The sequence below is a fragment of the Salmo trutta genome, chromosome 22, assembly GCF_901001165.1.
Source record: "Salmo trutta chromosome 22, fSalTru1.1, whole genome shotgun sequence".
Classification (NCBI taxonomy): Eukaryota; Metazoa; Chordata; class Actinopteri; order Salmoniformes; family Salmonidae; genus Salmo; species Salmo trutta.
This window is the reverse complement of record NC_042978.1, coordinates 12,990,620-13,015,185: the sequence shown is the minus strand read 5'-3', so window position 1 is coordinate 13,015,185 and position 24,566 is coordinate 12,990,620. Positions and strand designations below refer to the sequence as shown.

General features: G+C 40.0%; 1 protein-coding gene across 4 annotated transcripts; it reads right to left on the bottom strand.

Moving 5' to 3' along the window:
* Nucleotides 1–6,908: 6,908 nt before the first annotated feature.
* On the bottom strand, nucleotides 6,909–24,566 carry LOC115158121 (DAZ-associated protein 1). Of its 4 annotated transcripts, none has more exons than XM_029706682.1 (14): nucleotides 24,551–24,566; nucleotides 23,653–23,818; nucleotides 22,386–22,426; nucleotides 21,564–21,730; nucleotides 20,955–21,020; nucleotides 19,818–19,925; nucleotides 19,491–19,539; nucleotides 15,711–15,793; nucleotides 13,170–13,317; nucleotides 12,875–12,904; nucleotides 12,284–12,436; nucleotides 11,559–11,726; nucleotides 8,896–8,988; nucleotides 6,909–7,748 (listed from the first exon to the last, which is right to left on the bottom strand). In XM_029706682.1, exons 2-14 carry the CDS (start codon nucleotides 23,682–23,684, stop codon nucleotides 7,585–7,587), a joined length of 1,302 nt encoding a protein of 433 aa, XP_029562542.1. In that variant the 5' UTR covers nucleotides 23,685–23,818; nucleotides 24,551–24,566; the 3' UTR covers nucleotides 6,909–7,584. The 4 variants fall into 4 exon arrangements, with proteins under 4 accessions (XP_029562542.1, XP_029562543.1, XP_029562541.1 ...); XM_029706683.1 differs by lacking the exon at nucleotides 24,551–24,566 and adding an exon at nucleotides 24,358–24,501 and having other exon boundaries at nucleotides 19,818–19,922; XM_029706681.1 differs by lacking the exon at nucleotides 24,551–24,566 and adding an exon at nucleotides 24,358–24,500.

The window sequence follows — 24,566 nt, the reverse complement described above, 5'->3', positions numbered from 1 at the left end:
AAAGACTGGAAGCAGCCCCGTTGGGAAGGCCCATACCAGGTTCTGTTAACCACCGCCTTTACCATTAGAATAGCGGAGAGAGCCACTTGGGTCCACGTTACCCACTGCAAAAAGGTAGGAACACATACAAGCACTGCTGATCACACACAGAGTTAGCAGAAGAACCGAGTACCAACAGGGTCCGGGGGTTACCTCCTTAACGAAGATCCCCTATCCCGACCTTTCATCACTGTGTGTGCTCCTAGAAGTGTGAGTATGGGGTGGTACCTAGCAGACAGACTAAGGGCAGGAGAGGGTTGGCGGTTTTGGGGAATTTTAGGGACTCTGAGCTGCATCATAGTCTTGGTAATGTTTCGGATACATCCAGATCCACCACCTTCCGGTACTAATTATACGATGCCGTTGTCATTGATAAGAAGAAAAAGACAAACTATATAACACACTGACCATCAAGGACGAGGGACTTACAGAATAGGAGTCAAAGAAGGTCAAGATGTAGGATTTAAGGTAAACAAACAATTCCCTAGGAAAGCAGACAACTGTACAGGGATTGGGTTGGCCAGATTGAAGTACTCGGCCAACCCACCTCGGTTCACTTTAACTCCTGGTGAGTACCAGTGTTATAGACACAAGAATGGCACCAAGAACTTATGTGATTTTAATGGCTGTAAGGCGGTAGTTAATGTGACTGACTTAGGTTTGGAAGCACAGGACAAAATTCTTAACCTCACAGCACCTATAACTGATGTATGGTGGGCTTGTACCAGCAAAGGACGCATACAACAGACACTACCAAAAGGGTGGTTAGGTACTTGCACCCAGGTGTTATTGGTCCAACCAGTTAGAATTAGTCATCAAAGGCCAGTTATAGGAGGCCAAAGTAGGCACAGGAGGAGTTTTGACCAGGATGGGAGTAGCCCTGTTTCGATGGATGCTATTGGCATCCCCAGGGGAGTTGCAGATGAATACAAAGCTATGAATCAAATAGGTGATGGTTTTACCACTACGTTCTTTTGGTGGTTGACAATAAATAAAAATGTGGATTGGATTAATTAAATCTATTATAATCAACAGAGATTCATGAATAAAACCGGGGATGCAGTAAAGGGGATCTCTGACCAATTATCCACCACCTCCCTCATGACCTGGCAAAATAGGCTGGCTCTCGATATGTTATTGGCAGAAAAGGGCAGGGTATGTAGAATGATAGGGGTTCATTGCTGCACGTTTATTCCTAGTAATACATCACCAGATGGGACAGTTACCAGAGCTCTAGCAGGGTTAACGGCTCTAAGTGAAGAATGGGCTGAGAACTCAGGGGTTAATACATCTGTGACAGAGTGGTTCGATGAAATGTTTGGAAAATGGAAAACTATAGTAGCTACCATTTTGGGGGCTGCTATTGTTTGTATGGGTATGCTCGTATTATGTGGTTGTTGTTTTATTCCTTGTGTCTGAGGGTTGGTGAGCAAGGTGTTGGAGAATGCAGTGACTCAGCAGATGGTGAGGTACGGACCTATTCCAGACCCCGGCCAATGGGATGAGGCCTGGTGGACACTGATGATCCCTTCGACGCCGATAATTTACGATTAGATACAATTTTCTTAGTTCTAACATGTGAAGGTTATAGTGAAAATCTCAAAAGGAAGAGTTATAACTGGAAGTAGAAAATAGAACTATACCCAGGTGAGGTGAAATAGACGTTGCACATACATTTATGGGTGTGATGATGTGATTTTTTAATAAACAAATGTTGTATCAAGATGTAATATTTAGTCAAAGGGTGGATTGATAGAATAATTTGTATGTTTAAGATAATGACTAAAGTATTCCACCCTGAAACCATATAATTGTATGAAATGTGTTAAGAGTCATAATTCAATAATGTGTGTGTAACTAGGCCATTGTGTTACTATTTCGCAATATGAGCTGGATATAGTTGAGACACTCAAGGCCAACTGAACTGTCGACTTGTGAGAACTCTGAAACCAATAACAGGAAAGAGGCCTCCCCAACCTAGGTAGGGGAGTAACTGTTAGAAATGGCTAGGCTTGCAGAAGATAATGAGAAACTGTGTGTTAGTATTGTGGAAAAATACAGCCCACCTAAAGAGAGGTGGAGTTTCTACTGGTGTGTGTGTGTGTGTGTGTGTGTGTGTGTGTGTGTGTGTGTGTGTGTGTGTGTGTGTGTGTGTGTGTGTGTGTGTGTGTGTGTGTGTGTGTGTGTGTGTGTGTGTGTGTGTGTGTGTGTGTGTGTGTGTGTGTGTGTGTGTTTTATAAAATGATTGTGTTCTCATTTTGAAGTCAGAGTACTCTCTGAATAAAGTATTGATCTATTCTTTATTAAACCGGAGATTTACGACCTCTGGGGAAATAGACAAAGCTTGAGTGATAGTTGAGTTCAACCATTGGGATAAAAATTCTCGTGACAGCCTAAAGCCGACAAATAAAAATAGGAGAATTTTCTTTTGTTTTTTGGGGGATAAACAGCCCCACCTGCCCTGAATGACGGGTCGTCGGTGAGAGAGATTAACGGATTGAAAGAACCTGAATGTTCATCAGATATTTTCTACTGTTTTTATTTGTCAGCTTTAGGCCTAAGTATTTTATTTAGTTGATGATGGAAGTTATAGCCTATTGGCCAATGCAGCAGTAGGGCCATCTCTGAGTTTCTAGTGCTCATTTCTTTAGCTGCCAATGGATCACCTTGTATCAATGGAAAGTTTGGTGCTCTTGCATTAGTTGAATTTAAACTTTTAGATTTCTATAATTTTAATTCTGATTTTTATAATTAACCATGTGACAATAATTTTGAGGAAAGAAACCCTTCTTATTGAAATGAAACTGTTTCACAAAAATGCGTATATAAAAAATATCATAACTGGCATGCAAATAGGTAGAAATGGTAGGATAAATTGTAAGATTCCCCAAACTTGAAAGTCACAAGCTGCCTACAGTCTTTATTATAAAAATATTAACCGAATTCGTGCATGAGTTTGAAATAAACGGGCCCCCCTATAGAAATGAAATGCCTGTCCAACTGATTCGTTCTGGTGCTGGCCCTGTCCCTCAGTCAAGCAGTGAATTTCAAACACCAGGGAAAGTTTCCAATGCCTCTTCAAAGAAGGACACCTATTGTTAAATGGGTAAAAAAAAGCAGACATTGAATATTCCTTTGAGCATGGTGAAGTTATAAATTTCACTTTAGATGGTGTATCAATACACACAATCACTACAAAGATACAGGCGTCCTTCCTGACAGGTGACAGAGAGGATGGAAAAAACAGTTACGGAGTTTAATGGCTGTAAGAGGAGAAAACTGAGGATGGATCAACAACATTGTAGTTACTCCACAATACTAACGTAATTGACAGAGTGAAAAGAAGGAAGGCTGTTCAGAATACAAATATTCCAAAACGTGCATCCTGTTTGCAACAAGGCACTAAAGTAATATGGAAAAAAATGTGGCAAAGCAATTAACTTTCTGTGCTGAATACAAAGTGTTATGTTTGGTGCAAATCCTATACAACACATTACTGAGTACCACTGAGTACCATCATATTTTCAAGCATAGTGGTGGCTGCACATTATATTGGAATGCTTTTAATCATTAAGGACTGGGGAGTTTTTCAGGATGAAAAAGAAACAGAATGTAGCAAAGCACTGGAAAAATCTGAGGGGAAAACCTGGTTCAGTTTGCCTTCCACCAGACACTGGGAGATGAATTCACCTTTCAGCCGGACATCAACCTAAAATACAATGGCAAAACTACACTGCATTTGCTAACCAATAATGCGCTGCCCAATTGGCAAGTGTCTTCACTGACATTTTTAATCTGTCATTGACTGATTCTGTAATACCAACATGTTTCAAGCAGACCACCATAGTCCCTGTGCCCAAGAACACTAAGGTAACCTTCCTAAACGACTACCGATTCGTAGCATTCATGTCTGTAGCCATGAAGTACTTTGAAAGGCTGGTCATGGCTCACATCAACACCATTATCCCAGAAACCCTAGACCCACTCCAATTTGCATAATGCCCCAACAGATCCACAGATGATGCAATCTCTATTGCACTCAACACCGCCCTTTCCCACCTGGGCAAAAGGAACACCTATGTGAGAATGTTATTCATTGACTACAGCTCAGCGTTCAACACCATAGTGCCCTCAAAGCTCATCAATAAGCTAAGGACCCTGGGACAGTCGTGAAGAGGGCACGACAAAGCCTATTCCCCCTCAGGAGACTGAAAAGATTTGGCTTGGGTCCTCAGATCCTCAAAAGGTTCTACAGCTGCACCATCGAGAGCATCCTGACTGGTTGCATCACTGCCTGGTATGACAACTGATCTGCCTCCAACAGCAAGGCACTACAGAGGGTAGTGCGTATGGCCCAGTACATCACTGGGGCCAAGCTTCCTGCCATCCAGGACCTCTATATCAGGCGATATCAGAAGAAGGCCCAAAAAATTGTCAAAGACTCCAGCCACCCTAGTCATAGACTGTTCTCTCTGCTACCGAACGGCAAGCGGTACTGGAGCGCCAAGTCGAGGTCCAAAAGGCTTCATAACAGCTTCTACCCCCAAGCCATAAGACTCCTGAACAGCTAATCAAAGGGCTACCCAGACCCCTCTTTTACGCTGCTGCTACTCTCTGTTTATAATCTATGCATAGTCACTTTAACTCTACCTACATGTACATATTACCTCAATTACCTCGACAAACCGGTGCCCCCGCACATTGACTCTGTACTGGTACCCCCTGTATATAGCCTCGCTTGTTATTTTACTGCTGCTGTTTAATTATTTGTTACTTTTATTTTCTATTTTAAATGTTTTACTTATCTATTTTTACTTAACACTTATTTTTATTTATTTCTTAACTTCTTAAATCATTGTTGGTTAAGGGCTTGTGAGTAAGCATTTCACTGTAAGGTCTACACCTGTTGTATTCGGCGCATGTGATAAATAAAATTGGATTTGATTTGAATGTTCCTGAGTGGCCGAGTTACAGTTTTGACTTAAATCTGCTTGAAAATCTATGGCAAGACCTTAAAATGGTTGTCTAGCGAAGATCAACAACCAATTTGACAGAGCTTGAAGAATTTTTATAGGAACAATATTGCACAATCCAGGTGTGTAAAACCTTTAGAGATTTACCCAGGAAGACTCACTGCTGTAATCAATGCCTGAAGTGATTCTAATATGTATTTACTCAAGGGGTTGAATACTTATCTAATCAAGATATATTAGTGTTTTAATTTTCATTGGCATTTTGACATTACCATATTCTTATAAGTAGCTTGTTTGGACCTGGAAGAAGTTGTGCCACAGATTGGGTCTTTTCAGAAGGAGGATCCAAACAAAGGTATTTCATCCCGGGGCAAAATGAACAAATGGCCATCAATCTAATGATCTAATACACTCGATCAAACAGGGGTCACTGCACACGCACACGCACACAGGCAACTTCAGACTATATAGACCATTCTAACGGTCATGGTGCGTTATGAGCACAAACAAAAAACTATTATTGACTGCAAAGAGATCTGAGATTGAGTCCCTGTCAGTCTACCCTCCATATTCGTTACAACAGATGTCAGTTCAATGTGGCTAGACCTGTTAGGTTATAATAATTAACCGTAAAATGTCTGTCTCGGACGGGGCTTTTTCCCAACCCCCTGCCTATGCAAGGTCCATGGCAGGGGTTTGGGGGCAGACCTTGAGCCCGACAGGGACGAGCATCCTCCACGTAATATGTCACTTGTATTCACAAAACAAGCATAGGCCTATGCTACTTCATTGGAAGTGTACATAAAACACCGTGCCATTACGCACAGATTTGTAAATTAACCTTAAGTTTCGATATAGTAACAGCTAGGCCAGCAGCCTCTAAATATATACACGGTGTCGAGGATAACATTGTAGCGGATTCGAAGGGCACTACGACAGGGACTACCTGTCACACACATCATCCAAATCCTTCTGAAAAGACCAAATCTGTGCCACAACCTTTTCCAGGTCCTAATACTTATATAATGGTTATGTCGCTAAGAGTAATGATTTCCTTTTTTCTAAAACCAATTCTAAAGTACAGTTTCACCAGGTCATCCAACTCGAGCAGAGAGCCAGGGAGGCATGCAATTAACCAAACCCTTGAATCTTGAAATATAACTGCGACTTTGTTCTCGAAATCTGGACGTTTAATTTTAACTTTATTCTCGATATAACGGTACTTAAGAGAAAATTCATGTAAAAGTTCTGTGCACTGATGCAAAATAATATTTAATGATGGCTATTCCGTGGGTTTACCATGTGAGACCAACTGTGTTTGAAAATGTAATCGGCACAATGCATAAGTTGTTAGTTTGCTGAGCTAAAGCCTATATAGACATTACATTGGGGAGATAAAAAAACATAAATCAGGGGTATTACACTTTTAATCTACTTGGTCCAGAGCCAGCTGGTTTTCGGATGTACCGTATTAATTGCACCTACCAGGTGTCCCAGTTCTAAATCAGTACCCGATTAGAGGCGAACGGAGAAAAAGAAAATGCCGTGGAACTGGCTACGAGGTCCAGAGTTGAGTTTGAGGGGCCTATGTGTATGCAAATATATCTTACTTTCTTTGGAGGGCCCAACCCGTTTGGGTTTGACATATTCAGGTTTCTGTTGATATTGAGTGAACCTGGTCCATGATTGTCATTCTACTTAACCCTTCAAAATGACCATGGGTGTTTTTTACCCCCATAGACTGTCCCCCCCAAGAAACAACACAGCCCCTACCCTTTGATGATTCATGTAATGCCCCCCAAAAAAATTGTGTAAAGGGATCCTAAACAGAATATACACCAAGTATATAAAACATTAGGAACACCTTCCTAATATTGACAGCAACAAGAGGCAGGATAACTTTAAAACATTTATTTGAAATAAATTCCTTTCTTTTTGCATAAGTGCAAAATGCACTCAAAAACAGCCACCTGAGGGAAGTCTACATCTTTAAATAAAAATACAAGCAAAGTGTACATTTTTCGTACAAAATTCTCTTTAAAAAAATTGCAGTTTGTGTATAATATATATTCATATTTTCCAAACTTTAAAATAAAGACTCAGAAAATAAACACAATCCACCAAATTAAAAACATTTTCCCTAGAATTTAAAGCTGAGAACTTTAGACCCTGTTTTCATTTCTGTACCCGGCATAAATATACATGTCTCTCTCTCTATATACACACACATATATATTATATAAATATATATAATATATATATTTATTATCTGTGCTAGTGTTTGACCAGACAATCAAAACCTATTGCAAAGTAGTAAAGTCCTACTTTAAAACATGTGGGGAGAAACAAAGTTCCTTTCATTTCAACATTTGAAAGAAAGGTTATGCAAAAGTCTTACATCATGTGACATTGTAACAGAAGTAATTGGAATCCCTGGTTTTATGAGAGTTCACTTTTTTTCAAAATTGTGTCAATTTGTGTTCCAAAAAACAAATACAGAAATCCAGTTTTGCTCATGACCAGAACACATTTCCCTGACTTTAGAACTGAGCGCTGTGGCGGTCGGAGACGCTCAGCGCCGGTATGGATGGAAGCCCGTTACGTTGTGATTCTGTCCTCGAGCAAAAGCGGCTGCTGTAGGCTGGGGGCCGGCCGCCGGTTGTGCCCCATATGAAGCGGTCTGCTGGCTGGGATCTGCGAAAGTATGGCCAAACCCACTCAGGTCCTGACCATAACCTGTGAGGGTGGGTGGAGAACAGGGAAGAGGGGTTCATTATCACAATCATAAATGGTGCCCATAAACAAACAGATTCCAACCAGCTAGGTGAAAGTCCCTTATTTTACTCAAAATAAATACAGCATTGATCATGGTTTCAGGGCTTTTTAATGTTCATGTTAAATATGGTCTTCCTTCCTTCATGAGCCTCCATAAACTAAAATTCTGAGTTTGGTTAGCCAGTTAAGAATGAGTGCTTCCAGTGTAAATCAATTGGTCTATTATTTTGAGGATTCAAAAGATGTAATCTGAACTGTTATGAGAGGAATCAACAAAAGGAAAACAGTATAAATGCTTAAGTTTTTAAATAGACAGTGGATGGCTCCATCTCCCTGCAATCCACTGTAGTCGGAAAAGCAGAGAACTGCATAGGCATTCAGTCCAGATCAGGCTGAACAGTTCCAACTCATGTCGGACAGTACAGAGTAACAAAAAAGAAAAATGTAACAGAAAATGGTAGAAGAACACAAGCAAACTTTCCCACAAGGTGCTCAAAGCGCTACAAGGCTGGAAGAAACACTTGGAAGAGCAGACCTAATAAGACCAGAGAAATCAACTAGATATCGGACATTCATTCACCAGCCACAAGTGTTTGCTTCTTCATACAATCTTTCCTCTGATTATCATCTTTTATCTGTCAAAAGGAGACGGCATATGGGAAAAAACAACAAGTTAATTGACTGCTAACACTTTCAACAACCGAGAGCAAAATAAAAACATAGTATACCATGAACACATTTTGCCAATTAAATCTTTTTTTTACCAGAAAAGTAAGGCAGAGTGAGAGAGGACAAACAAATCTGAGGACACAAGTGTTGTTGGTATAATAAACTACAGCCACGATAGGAAATGAGACGTATTAACATTCAACAGGCATGGAACCCTGTTAATTGATTTATTAATGAGATATGGTCAAGCAATAACATCTCAATCTCAAATCATTGAATACCATAGCTGTATTTTAGTATTAACTAGAAGTATGTACTTTGTATGCAGAAACATACAAAAGCACATACAGGGGAAAGGGACGCATAGGAACGTAGCAGCTATACGACTTTATGCTGAACTGTATTTTTGGTGGTTGGAAAAGACAATGCTCACACCTACCTGCACTACTTCCTCCCTGCACATCCTGACCATTACTGTGAGAAGGACGCGTTGGTCCGTAGGAAGAGGGCTCCTGAGGGTAGATACTCAGGCCTATCAGGGAGACGAGGAGACTAGGTTGACGTAACCAAGATAGTCTACTTTACTTTAACATTGTCCCCTTCGTAGACCTGCCACTAGGGCTTGGCTTAACACTTAATTACTACACTCCTGCTGACTGCCTGCTCTTAAGACTCCTACCATCACTGCACACATCCATCTGGAATTACAAACACATAGGGTGAATGGGGGGTGGGGCTACTTGCTAATGCCCTTTGCTGCCTATGGTTACCTAACTAAACGATTCTAAAGTAGGCAGCTAATGCTAACGGTAAAGAGCAGGATGGGTAGGCAAAGCACAAGCATGAAACACTGAACAAGATGGGAATCTCAACTGACAGTCACAGGGATGTATACAACTGATGCAGTGCATTCGGAAAGTATTCAAACATCTTGACTTTTTCCACATTGTTATGTTACAGCTTTATTTTAATCGTCCCCCCCCCCCCCCATCTACACACCCATACCCCATAATGACAAAAGCAGGTTCAGAAATGTTTGCAAATGTATTAAAAATAAACTGAAATATCACATTTACATAAGTATTCAGACCCTTTACTCAGTACTTTGTTTAAGCACCTTTGGCAGCGATTACAGTCTTGAGTGTTCTTGGGTATGACGCTACAAGCTTGGCACACCTGTATTTGGCCAGTTTCTCCCATTTTTCTCTGCAGATCCTCTCAAGCTCGCTGCACAGCTATTTTCAGGTCTCTCCAGAGATGCTAGATCGGGTTCAAGTCCGGGCTCTGGCTGGGCCACTCAAGGACAATGAGAGTTGGCCTGAAGTCTTGGCTGTGTACCTAGGGTCGTTGTCCTGTTGGAAGGTAAACCTTCGCCCCAGTCTGAAGTCTTGAGTGCTCTGAAACAGGTTTTCATCAAGGATCTATGTACTTTGCTCTGTTCAGCTTTCCCTCGATCCCGAGTCTCCCAGTCCCTGCCACTGAAAAATATCCCCACAGCATGATGCTGCTACCATGCTTCACCATAGGGATGTTGCCAGGTTTCCTCCAGACATGACGCTTGGCATTCAGGCCAAATAGTTCAATCTTGGTTTCATCAGACCAGAGAATCTTGTTTCTCATGGTCAGAGTCCTTTAGGTATCTTTCGGCAAACTCCAAGCGGTCTGTTATGTGCCTTTTACTGAGCAGTGGCATCTGTCTGACCACTACCATAAAGGCCTGATTGGTGGAGTGCTGCAAAGATGGTTGTCCTTCTGGAAAGTTCTCCCATCTCCACAGAGGAACTCTGGAGCTCTGTCAGAATGACCATCGGGTTCTTGGTCACCTCCCTGACCAAAGCCCTTCTCCCCCAATTGTTCAGTTTGGCCGGGCGGCCAGCTCTAGGAAGAGAAGTGGTGGTTCCAAACTTCTTCCATTTAAGAACGATGGAGGCCACTGTGTTCTTGGCGACATTCAATGCTGCAGAAATGTTTTGGTTTAATTCCCCAGATCTGTGTTGAGACACAATCCTGTCTCAATTTCGAGTCTCATAGCAAAGGGTCTGAATACTTATGTAAATAAGGTATTTGTTCTTTAATTTTTAATACATTTGCTAAAATTTCCAAAACCTGTTTCGGGTATGTAGATTGAATAGGAAAAACCTTTAATCCACAAAATGTGGACAAAGTCAATGGGTTTGAATACTTTCCAAATGCACTGTACTATTTTGAGGAGCTATACACTTATAAGAGCTATTAACAAAATATATCTAGGTCTGTCTCTCCCCACAGTTTTTTGTTCACTCTGACAAATGCCAGTGGGGACGAGGAGGGGGCAGACAGAATTAACTAAGCAAGATACATTAACCTTTCAAAAAGCAAGGATTTACCAAGGCATTTTGTTTACTAAGGAGGAAGAGACCTTATGCAAGAGCCCCTCAGTTGATGATAATGCTGTATTTGTACCCAACAAGGTACAATAAGTATAATTGGAGAGGAGTTGGAAAAAATCCTGATACATTCCGTGCAGTGTTCTCATAAGAGCGTTCATATTTGTTTGTGGGGAAAGATAGGTTTCGGACCAATTACACCATTGACACCATGGAGCTCATGCCAGGAGAGAAAAGCCAGCCAAGTCAATACCAAAAAGGGAACAGTTGGTCAAACTGCCTGTTACCTTTGCCAGTAAAATAAATGATCTTCCTTGGTCTATCTGCAGTTTGGTGGACATTCCAACTCCTCTCAAAAACAAGATTTCTAGGCAGGATGATCTAATTCAAACCTATCATTGGTTACCCATCCGCATCATTACACAGCCCTAACTGGAATATTCTAAAAAAGGTGACACTGAAGAGTCCTGAGTACGGCGGGGCTTCTATAGTATCTTCGTGGCCAAGCCGTGGGGGGGTGTATGCAAGCGTGCATATGCATGCGATGTCGTTAAAGCTGCAGGGTACCAAAGGGGCGAGCTCCTGCTTGTTTTAGGGTTGTAGTAATAAGCTTAGGATGGGGAGGAGGGGTTGTTTGTCCCAATAAAGCATCCAACAAAATGGATCTATCCAATATAAGCCATAATAACAGCAATGCTGAGGGTGGGGCTAGGGACTGCATGGAGGCTCTACTTACCATACTGGCTGTAAGGGAAGTCTGGCTGTCCCGTGGGTGCTTTGCCGATGTCCTGAGAAGGTGTTGTAGCTGGAACAAACCCTAGCGGCCCTGTTACCGGAGTCGTGGGCGGGGGCGGCACTCCTTGCGGGGCATACTGCTCACCTTGAGGTGTGCCAAAACTGTACCCTAAACCAGTGCCAGATGGAAGAGTAGTTATGTTGTACATTCTGAACTATGATATATTTCCATTTTACTATAATCAAAATAATCATATAACCTTTGTCAGCCTAGGCAGTAGGGTTGGACGATATTAGAACGAAATCATATACTGGTGGTATTATAAAATGATACATTGTGAAGACGATATTAACATTCTTGTGAAGATAAAAATGGAGAACTCTAAACGTGTTACTGTTGGTGTTACATTATTGTTAGTGCTGCAGACCAGCTATTCATTTCTTCAAGACAAAGCTGGTGTTGAAATTATTTCCCTCCGTTTTACCTGACTTAACGATGCCCGCATTTGAAACTCGCACTGACATTTGAGTTTTTTGTGGAGGAATTTGTACACATGTGCAAACACTCATCATAAAGCAATGATTATTATTATTTTTTTTACAAAACACACATTTTTGGGGACATAACAATATTGTTTATTGCAATATTGGCAATATGAAAACAAAAACATTTACATAAATAGAAACATGCTTATCTTATGACAACAATACATTGCAGATACTGACCGAACTGAGGTGGTGTGCTGTATCCCTGTTGAGCGTAGGCCTGAGGTGCACCAAACCCCCCCGGTGGGGTCGTTGTGACGAGGAATGCGTTGAACGGTGAGGGGGGCTGGACGGGAGCCCCACGGCCCACAGATAAAGGGGGCCCGTACCCACCTGAGTCAGAGAGAACACAACAGTTACTGAATACGTGATGACAGGTGTCTATTGGTACATTTTCAGTCTTGGATATATCCTGGTTGAAACCCACTATCAGTAGAGACTGCATATTAGATGTCATACCACCCCAGCGGTGAAAATGTTATGAGACTTAAGCAAGGGTGAAGAGTGTTAAGAATAATGATCATTTCCCTCTAGAGGTAGATAATGGACTTGGAGTGCCCTCAGGTATCCCATCTGTCACCGTGATAACACTGGCGCTTAACTGACATTACCCAATTGGTCAATATGGAAAATATAAAGTGCAAGGCAATTGTCTATGACACAATACTTTCTTGATAAGTTTAACATCACAAGACAATAGCTAACTATTTAAAAAAATCTAGTTAGTGCGAGATATCCAAAACAGTCAAGTGATTCAAGGACAAAACGTACCAATGGGCTGGCCTGTAGACACCCAAACTCCTTCAAAAGAGAAAATAGTTTAGTATATTTATGCTGGCACAAAAACGATTCCTCAATATGTAATTTGTAACTACAGTACGTTGATCATTCCTCAAAGTAAAGTTTTAATGTGGACCTAGAAATATAATGTTAATATTATTTTTTAAAAGCAATCAGGCATTTTAACAGTTTCCAATACTATATTTCTCCTAGGTATAATAGAATGTCATGTTCCTGGTCTGACAGAACGAGCCGCGTTCTCTGCTCTGGCTGGTCTCCCACTCACCCGGAGGCCCATAACTCTGCTGCCAGCCCTGGGCAGGCTGTGCCGACCAACCATTGGCTGCACTCAGGATGCCTCTGGGTCCCCATTGGTTAGGTTCAAGCTGGCCTGGAGCTTTGCTGTCCCGAGGTTCAGCCTTTTTCACTTCCACCTGGACAAAGGACAAGGAGGGCACAATTTGCAAGACCAGTAGTTCATCACCAAAATACCTTCCTTACCTGATCTCAGCCATTACTAATATTTCTCTTCAACATATCAGCTTGAGAGGGTTTCAGTTTTACATCTTATCTGGGCCATTACACTTGTGCCTAACGCAGATCAATACTAAGGGGGGGGTTGCGTAACAATATGTTTCTCAGGTACTTCAGTTACAATAAGATATTGTTAATTGTTGGTTAAATCATTTTGAATAGAGCATAAAATAGCAATTGATTTAAAATGGTGCAAAACTGTCATACATTTTACAAATTGGTCTGAGAAACATATTCATATTTCCTGTTTTTGTGCGCTTTAACTTTGATAAAAACATCTATCGGAAGGTAAAGACTTACCTTTTCCCAGCTAACGTTTAAAGAATCTCAATTATATTTAACTTGTAGTAGAATTTCAGAGGGAGATGGATGTAGAAAGAAATGTATCATATATATCAGAAGAAGTAAAACATGCAGACAATAGAAATGGACAGTCATAAGTCAATTTAAAAATGAATCTTCATACCGTGTCAGACAATGGAGAAAATTGGTGCTCAATTGACTAATACCCATCTGATTTGCTCGTCTCACACAGAATAGAAGCACTTGGTATTGGACTGGACTATTGTTCAATGAGGTTGAAAAGCCAAATCATTTTGTATCACACCAGATGGTTTGTGAGGCTACCAGCCCTTATCTGCCCTATAAAATAGTAGCGTCACTTGTTGTAGCCAGCCAGAGATACCAGCAGTTTACCCGAGCGACAAATGGGTTTAAAAACTACATGGTGGGGAAGAGGGGGGGGGACTAGACAGAAATAAACTAGGCTCTATAGAGGTTGAGTTATCGGGGTCACCTTGCAAAATGAATCTCAATTTTCCCCCTGCTTTAAGGCGGTGCTACTTTCTTTGCCTCGCCTCTCTTCTCTGTCGACCTAATTACATGCACGTTTCCACGAGTGGCCCTCCATCTATAGCACAGCTACCTGGGTCTTCTCCCGCAGGCATTGTGGCTGGGAGTGATGGATACCATGACTTCAATACACTACCCAACAGCAGAACTGGGATTTTGTCCCAGTTTGATGTGCTCCACTTTCTAATTTTGTAACTTATATCCCCTGCCTCCCTCAAGTCTAAGCCCAAGGTAATGTCATCTCAAGATCAAGTCAAGCCCTGATTCCTGCTGGAAATCAGGACAGTCAAGGAGTCGGTAAGAGGATAGCATAATGTAGGTAGGGTCCCATACATCAATTATGAACAGACATGGGTTCAGTTCATTTTTATGAGGTCAAAAAATGTTAAACTATGAAAAATGGGTACATATGTCATTGTCCATTTAAATGTTCTCTTTCAATCAAAGACAAACAACGTGTCCTCATATGGGGGGGTTGTAATCACACTATTGAATGCAAATTTTCCAAATTGTTTCAAATTAATTTTGTCAAGACAGTGAATGCTATAGGAGAGGATGTCTCAGAAGTAGTTATGCTAATTGGTTATGATAAAACTACAAATCATTAATGACTGAATAGAAAAAAAACAAAAAAAAAACTACTGGTATCACAGAACTGTGGCTTCAGGCATCCAATTAGTTAAGAACTTTCCGCTGGAAGGAAGTAGTGAATGATAGGGGCAAGCAAAATCAACTGTAATTGAAAGACGGTGTGAATAGATAGCCCTAGAAAAAGACCCACCCATTTTGGTTCTCAGATGTGATCGACACAGTATGGAGATTCTTAAACTGAGGTCACTTAATTTAGGTTCTTTAGGAAATATATCAAATAACTCAAAAAGTAAGTGACCTGCCAACAAAATAATCAAAAAAGAAAGAAGAACTGAACAAGACCAATCCTTTAGGTGATTTCTCTGTGGTAAAATAAAGCATTTTAGGCTAAACTCTTATCTCCCATTATATGCTTCAAAACTGGCCACTCCCTTGAATTTCCAAAGCCAGGGCAAGTATTGTTTGAAATAAGATATCGAATACATTTTACAACCTAAAGGAGAGGTCAAAATAAACAAAGCCTTGGGCGACTACAGAAGTTGTCACTAATATTTCAGGAGGGGTGACCAAGTATTTTTTGCAACAAGTACAAGGTCAACCAGGCCATTGAAATGTTACATGATCCAGAAAACAATTATGACCTGATCTTTTAGGAAAATCTTTGGATTACCACAGTGATCTTCAGCCATGTCATTAAATGATGACGTTTATAAGAGCTTTAGGCCTTCAACCTCATTGGTGGCCCCTGAAAATAAGAGCTGTAACTCAAAGTTAACAGCAGCAAACAATGCATCCCGTCGCCCAAGCCTCAGTTTGAACTTGAAGGTAAAATAAAACTACAACTACACACTTTTTTGCCCATGATGTCGTGAAAATGCATGTTGACAGCCTGGTCCACTGATTGTTCGGCCTCGAAAGTAATAAATCCAAAACCTAGCCAACGACCAAGAGTGAATCAAGGTAGCAGGGTGTTGTGACAACACAAGATGAAGAACAGTATTGGGCTCAGCAAGACAAGGATCCATCAAGACTGAGCTGGAGGCTCCTGGGGTTCAGATGATGTCACTGACTTGCAGCAATACACAAGCTGAAGTTTGAGGGCTGAGGCACTTGTATCATCCAAGATAAACTTTGCACCAATACTTTCCATGATCAACTAACTAAGGTTTCAGTAGTTTTTTAAAAAATTTTTTACTTCTAACATAGCAACGTCTCCTTGTTCTGTATTATATAGGGGTTTGAAAATGTGATGTAATATATAAAATGGTAATATATTTATATCCAGTACAGTCAGTGGAACTGCTGAGGAATATAAAAACTATATAGATTTCATGACACACTTAAGTGGTTTCAGAGCATTCGTGTACGCATTGGGTGCCAATTGGCCCAGCGGTATTGATGTTACTTCATTTCATCCAAACCCCAACTTGATCTGCCCCTTGGTATATTGCTGTGCAGCACAAACTGGCAGCATCCATTGTTAATGCATAACAAAAAAAAAAAAATGTTAAAATGGAGAAACAGAATCTGTACAATGTCTAAAGCTGTTTCAAGTTTTCCCAAATGTGGTTTTATGTTTAGAGTCAGCCAGGATAAGCCTAAATGGAAAATTACAATATTGCTTAGAACAGCAACACAAAGATATAGGCCATTTTGTCTTCCGAAATGTGTAAGTAATAACTAATGATGCTGTCAAGAGTTTGCATGGGGGATAAACAAAGTTCCCATCAAACATGGTGAAAAACCCAATGGTGTAAGTATTCAACACTTACTGTACAAAATAAAAACCCTGAAATGAAGGCTTTGATAAGGGATTGACTGAAGCCTCTCATAGCTTTCCATTGAACTGCATAGAGCCTGTGCTATTCTAACAAATAAAATCTAAACTTTTATTGGTGGCGTACACAGTCTTGCAGATGTTATCGCAGGTGCAGCGAAATGCTTGTTTCTAGCACCAACATCAAGCAAAAACACCATTCATCAAAATGACTACAGTCCCTGCATGATATTAAAAGTTACTCTAGCTGAACCTATGAATATACAGCACTGTAATTGAATCCTTCATTTAATTGTACATTTAGAAGCCCAACATTGGCAAATGTCCTGGTTCTGACAAAGTCTTGTGATTTTGTTGTGGTGATAAAAACTTTCCACAGTACTTCAGTTATGCAGCAGCAATAACCCACTACAGTGAACCAGTTTCATTTTGATAAACTCATACCAGTGTCAGAATTGGGTTGAGAGAAAATCTCTACTCTGGGACCTAACCTGATTCCAATTAAATGTCCTTTGAGACAACCGAGATTTTGAAACCGCTAATATTATTTCAAGCTGTCCCAAGCCGCCTGATCTACAACTATAAATATCATCCATCGGTGACCTGTCCTTAATCTAGATTCAAAACTTAGTTTAAGCATTTGCAAGCAAACATTCCTAAACAATCTTTAAAAAAAAGGGGTCAAAAACCCAATGTCGTGCTCAGCGCAAAAAAACTCAAGTTCATAACCATGATGAATCTAAACTTTGTATACACCCCAAATTGACAGCCCTCACATTCCATTTGGGGATTTTACATCTGGCCTGTACCTCTGTGATACCACTCAGTACACAATAACCTAAAGGAGAAAAGACAAATCTTAAGAGACACCGTTAATCACATTCAAACCATTCACAAGGAGAAGGACAGGAAAATTATAATAGGAAGGGCTTATACTTACAAAAATACTTAACTTTCTACATACGGGAAAACACTTAATATATATATATTTTTTCAAATCAGAAGTCTAAATTAAACAAAAGAAAACTTAGCTTAATACTTACTGAATGTTTAAAAGTATTTTAGTAAAAGAAAAGTCTGGATATTATGCTTGATTATGTTAATGTCATTGCTGTGTATCATCGTGTAAATTCGGATGACAAACTATTCTGCTTGTCTCCCCAAAGAGATCAATGGGTACTGAAGTAGAAGAGAGGTGATAAATGACAGGAGTCATTGACTGCTGCATCATTGCTACGTGGGACAAGTGCAGAAGAAACAGCTCTGAGCAAACTACCCAACCTACATCTAGGCTAAACAGTTCTGAGCTAACTGACCAGACTAATCTACATCCACCCATGCTTGTCTTGTCATTCTAGGGGTGCATTTACAGCCCATTTCTGATATAATTTTTTACTAATTGGTCTTTTGACCAATCAGATCAGCTCTGAAAATGAGCCGATGTGAAAAGATCTGATGTGATTGGTTAAAAGACTGATTAGTGGAAAGAATATCAGAACTGGGCTGCCAGTGTAAACGCAGCCTAACTATCAACTCATTTAACAGATGAAACTCCTTACTCTGTTCTTCTTAAAAACAATTTCAAATGTCAACCGACTCTGGAAAAATGAAAAACAGTGAACTGCATCTGCATAATTTAGGGCCATAGGAATACCTTTCCCCAGTTTTTCCCTCACAAAACCGCACTAAAAAAAAAAACTCAACTGGATGTTCTAAGTCCACAACAATGGTTAAACCACATCAGGAGATCACTTTTGAGTTGTGGGAAAAATTTGAGAAATGTCTTACCCTTTAATTCCAGTGAGCACCTAGTAAGAGGCTGTTTAGTGATGTTTTTGTAGCACACGTGACGGTAGAGTTTGCAAAACAAATATCCACTGGATTGATGCAAATAATCATGATATCATTATGCCAGGTAAGCATAGGCTACTATGTAGTTTACATTTAATTGAGAAGGTTTTTGGGAAAGCCTTTCCATCTATCAGAAGATTTTTCATTAGCATCATTGCTAACGGTGACACAAAATGGTAGCTGCGCGCATCGCGCACACAGATGGGGAATTCTCGTTGACTCTTCAGAATGTTGCAGGAAATACGAATCACTGATGCATTCTTTTCATGTCTTATGATAAACTTGGGCTAATTAACACATTTTCAATACATTTAAGTTGGTTCCCTACCAAACAAAGTTATATTGTTGAATTCCAATTTATTGTCTGGATTGAGTCCATGTTTTCTGTATTGCAGATTTTATAGGGCCCTAATCAAAAAAAGAATAATCTAGCACTACGCTGGTGAAGTTCTGCCATTTTAGCATTTAACTAAAAGTACTCCAAAAAGACAAATGTTAACACTTTTGTCAAATGGTCAAAGTTTTAAATTAGACAATCTATTTCATGCAGCCTGAATAATACCACAAAAAAATATCAAGATACTGTACTCAAGTATAGTCGTCACGATGAAGCCAATTTATTTCAAACTACATGTAATACTATAGTGTGTTAGAATGTCCCTTAATAAAACATCTAAATGCATCAAAAGCTGATCCGGTCACACAAAGTCAAGATGTTTCAAATTCATGCAAATGTCATCTCAACTTTCTCACCATGTAAATAGGACTGCACGGGGAAAGCTTTCAGTATTTAAGGGTGGCATCCATTACAATGCCTGCGAATGAATGACAAACAAGATGTTCCACCAGAAGACACGGGTGGGTCTAGCTATAATTGAGCGTGGGGGGGGGGGGGGGGGGGGGGGGTGGATTGAATGAGGCTTATTCTCTTTGGGTCAGAATAGTTTGTCATGAGATTTAGAGATGGGAGGTACAGAAGAGAAAAACGGGATCAGCTTTTACCTCGGGGCCTCTGTTTCTCCGCGTCATAGATCATTACCACCTCTGTGACCTTGGATTCAACAAAGGAGAACATGGGCTGCATTAGGATACAGAAAAAAAAACGCTAGTATTGCCATTGCATGCATCTCTCAGTTGGAAAACTAACATTCTATCAATATCCTCTCCTCATATTGATGGCATTTTAAGAGAAAATACTACTTTTCCTGTAGTCTTCCAATAAGCAGTTCCTAAATTGGATCCTGCGCAACACATTTAAGACTGTTTTAGGTCATTTTATTTTATATAAAAGCTATACAATACAGTATACACCATTTTAACAGGACTCACCACTCCAAATCTATTGAAATAGTCCCGGAGTTCAGGTTCACCGCAGTTATGGGGGATTCCGCCGACAAATATCTTCTTTGATTTATTGCTGTCAGCTTTGCTGCCCTTCTGAAACAAAGAATGGGATCTCAAAGCCAGATCAAGAATCTGTACAGGTGCATCAAATCCAGGACCGAAAGACTGAAAAAACAGCTTCCATCTCCAGGCCATCAGACTGTTGAACAGCTATCACACCATCCCCTGTAGTAAGAGAGGAGTACTCATGTAGTAAGGAAAAGACAAAGAGACTCACTCGCGCGCGCACACACACACAACGCTGCTATCCCATGTATATGAAGACAAACACTGGACTGTTTCTTTCACACCGTGTATTCATAGTGTATTATTCACATAGCTCATTCTAATATATCAACTAGTGTACGTTGCATTTTTGTTAAACTGTTTATACACTCAAATCTTGACACAGCTCACTATAATATCTTCTGCTTGACATATTATTCTCAGTATATATTTTAGGTGGCATTTGGATTACTGATAGTGTTATTTGGGTTATCTGGATTAGTTCTAACATTTGTGATTTGTTTTTTAGTTTTTCATTGTTATTTGTGTACTTGTTAAGACATTTTTCCCCTGCATTTTAGGCGCTAGTAACAAGCATTTCACTGCACCTTCTACAACACCTGCTTAACTGTGTACACAGCCAATAAACTTGCATTTGAATCACACTGAAGACAATTCACCTTCATCTAGTCAGACAGTGGAGAAGAAATTAGGTTCTCTCATTCTGCCCTGGGGTATAATTCTTCACGTCACTTCGATGCAAGTACTAGTCCCAAAAGATCAGGGCACACTAGTGCCTTCACTTCAGAGCTACTGAGACAAGCCATTTCAGGATCTCTGCATATTTTTTTTTTTTACTAAATCACTTAAGTCTAACAATTTCATTTTAGGCTCATTAGTAGAAGTCATGTTCACAGCAATAAGCCTCAGTGTGACAAATGAGATTTCTAGAGGCAGATAGGACCCCAGTTTATCAGAGGACCAAAAGGATACAGTATAATCCATTCTACTGAGGCTTGGTGCCCTATTTCTGTAGAGGACACATGTAGCCCCAACGAATTCAAATACGCCCCTTACCCAGCCGTCCTTTGTTCGCACTTTTTCAGGTTGCATTCCTCTGGGAGTACATGGCTTGGGATCAATCTGAAGGCAAGGAATGAAATTGTACATCTCACCCTTCAGTGAAAAATCACTTTCAAATGTTCCCTCCAATTTATCTGGTGAATTAGGCCACATAGAAATAAAATACATTACGTGTTATACAATTCACATTATGATAAGTCAAAGTTTAACTGCAAGAGAATGGCCTTCACTACGGCAAAATTGACCTGTTCATATTGCTGCATAGAGCAACTTGTAGCAAACCAAGCATGTCATGTCCAGCCCACTGCAGTTACATGTTAGTTCAACTAATAGGCATCTGAACAGGCAACACTTGTTTGGCAAACAACCTGCTTTCATGTCCATGGATGTCCTTCAGAGCCAGCCTTACATTTACTGAAGATACCAATGCCAGTTATGAATTCACTACTACTTGCTCTTGCACAGAGTATCATCTACATGTAATACTTCAGTTAAAAAAGTTAATTCCCATGCAGTGCTTAATTATTCTAATAGTTAAAAAAGGCATAATTGATAAGACACATATTTTACTTTCCTTATTCAAGCTGCAAAGTGCATACTCACATTTCTGCCATCAAGATTATGGGGCTTGGTCTCCAGTACAGTCCGGACACAGTTGGGGTCTTTGAATTTGACAAAACCAAAGCCCCGCGACTGATTTGTGGTTTTGTCCTTCATGATGACACAATCAACTACTTCCCCATACTGCGAGAAATAGTTTCTCAAAGTTTCTGATAGAAAAGAGGACATTGACATGAGTGGGACGATCCGTTACAGGATCCTTTAGGGATACATACATAGCCTAGTGTCCTGACATTATGGGTAATGTGTTTCAAAGTTCACTGAATGCAAAGTATTTAGTATTTCATTAAGATCCCCATTAGCTGTTGCCAAGGAAGCACCTTCTCTCCCTGGGGTCCAAACAGATAAAACATTACATCAAACAAAACATTGTGCATTCAAAAGCATGACACGCATGCATCTTTGGAGGCAGGGCATGGAGGTTTCAACAAATAACTGTCATAACAATCACATCGAATTCTTATAATTGCTTTTCTTGTCATTGAAAGCCCCAAGGAAATACCAAGGAAGGATGCACAAAAATACACTGTCAGAGTGAAGAGCGTGGTGCAAAGACACACACTGCCCAATCAAGCATGATACAGAGAAGGGCTCTGAATGCCCGTAGCTACAGACAAACTCACTTAAGACTAGATCTGAGCAACTATGAGACAAGCCTGCATGTGTACTTTAATTACAATACACACCAACATGCCACCCTTTGGTACTCCAGACCAACAATTTTATGCACACCTTCAAGCACAACAGTATGTGCACTGCAATACGCCTAATATTGACTGGTTGGTAAGTAGACAGCTGACTCACCCTGTGTTGTACTCCAGTCCAAGCCACCCACAAACAGTTTCCTATAAAACGAGAGAAAAAGCATTCCTTTGACTTTAAGCAAAACCTGAGATGATCCATCATTCCTTGGACACAAGAACACATGCTCAAATGGTTCTGATGCTAAACATGTTAAAACTGACTGTGCCACATATAATTGTAATCTAACCTCACAATAGATGGAGTTATTTTAATGCGGGTATATTTCTATAAGCTGCTGATGATGCATATCAACAAACCTTGCTTTCTATTCAAATACTGGAATAAGGGTGACTTGTTTAGCACCGACAACACCTCAGGTCTTGTTTTGAAACCTTATGCCACGTATACAGGCTAACATAAGCAAGGCAAGCGAAGATATTAACTTTAGCTAGTTAAATTAGCTAGCTAACGTCTGCTAGTTAACTAAAGCACATTAATTATCCATGAAACTTGAATTAGCGTTAGCTAACGTTACAAATTTTACTTTAGTTAATCTTATAAACCAACGTTAGCTATATGCCGCAAGTAAAAAATTGGTAAGATACTATTGCCTCAACTATAATTTGATATGGATAATGTTGACGGATCAAACCAATATTATTACAGTGCTCTCAATCTTATGCCCTGTAGTCAGTACTCTATCAAGTTCAAGAGTAACAGCGCAATATTAGCTATCACCAGCAACTAGCCACCATTGAAAAAGTTAACTAGTTTCTGGTATTTTTTTTAAGCCTGTAGTGTTAACCAACGTAATATTCTGTCGACTTCAATCAAACTTGAAATTGGCTACTTTACAAAACGAAGATAGCCAAGTGTCGACTCCTGATGGTAACGTTACCGTGCCGTATCTGTACTTCACCACTTTGCTAGCTAGTTAGCTGCTAACGCTAGAGAGCCAACACGTTTCGGTTTATATTTATCTAGTTAACTAACTAGCTGAATAGTTGAGTATTTCAATTAATTATTCAATGACACCATGTAAACATTACTTTTGACTAGCTATCTAGTTACCTAAACCAATGTCATGCATGTTTCCAAAGTATTCTTAGCTAGCTAGGCTAAAGTCGACTAACGTTCGCAAACTAGCTAATTAACGTCAGTTACCAGTAGTTATACTTATAAAAACGCCAACTAGCTAGCTAACGTTTGCTAACTGAGTAAAAGTGGTGATGCAGGTGATATCTATCACAGTAATTCATTGATTGAAGTTAAAATGCAAAGGAGTATATAACTCATTCTCATTAATTAGGTGGAGATCACATCTTACCCAACTTCATCTCCGGCTAAATTGCTGTTCATTTCTAAGGCTAGTGCAGGGAACGGGTGTGCTGTCACTAGTTTATTGCTTCAGTACTGCTCCTCTCGAGGAAGGTCACTCCGCTTTTGGTTCAAACTGAATCTGCGCAATGACGACGTTTGCCACACGGGGTCACCTGCCAGGGGGTGAAAAAATGTAATAATATACAGACAGTTGTGGGATATGTAGTTGAAATTCAAGATGTAGTCTCTTCATTTACAAATTAGATAAGAAAAGAAAATAATACTGCCACACTGCATTGCATGTGGATGTACTATATAGTGCTGAGTGATTAGTGCTTTTTGAGGTTGGTTCGGTTTCGGTTCGATTATTACAAAACAAATGTAGACATTAAATGTCTACATTATGTGAGTTGAATACAGTAACAACACAGAACATACAAATTATTGTAAAAAAAACTATTACCGGTAGTGACAACATTACTACTTATCACTTACCACAATTTATTCACATTACTTTACTTTAATAAAATATTCGTTTTATAAAGATGACTTTATTATTTAATTCCAAGTCATCATCTCATCTCTATAGAGCTGTTGCCTATACTGTCTGACGAAATCAATATTTTAGTAGTTGTTCAAAGTAAATAAAGCATATTTTTATGACTGAATTACAACTATCAATCACCTAGATCATATATTTTCAGGTAGATACCTCGTGAAACATCTGCTTTCTATCCCTGTCGAATGCGCGTTGGTTGGTTGTTTTCCTGTTATCTAGAGCGTTAATGACCGTAACTGTGTTGCTGACAACAATTTAATTACATCAGTTATTCTGCGCTCTGGCACACTAAAACGAGAGTGCTCTGAAATCATAGTAGATAGCCAGAGTGAATTTACAAACGCACCCTCAGTCTCCATGTC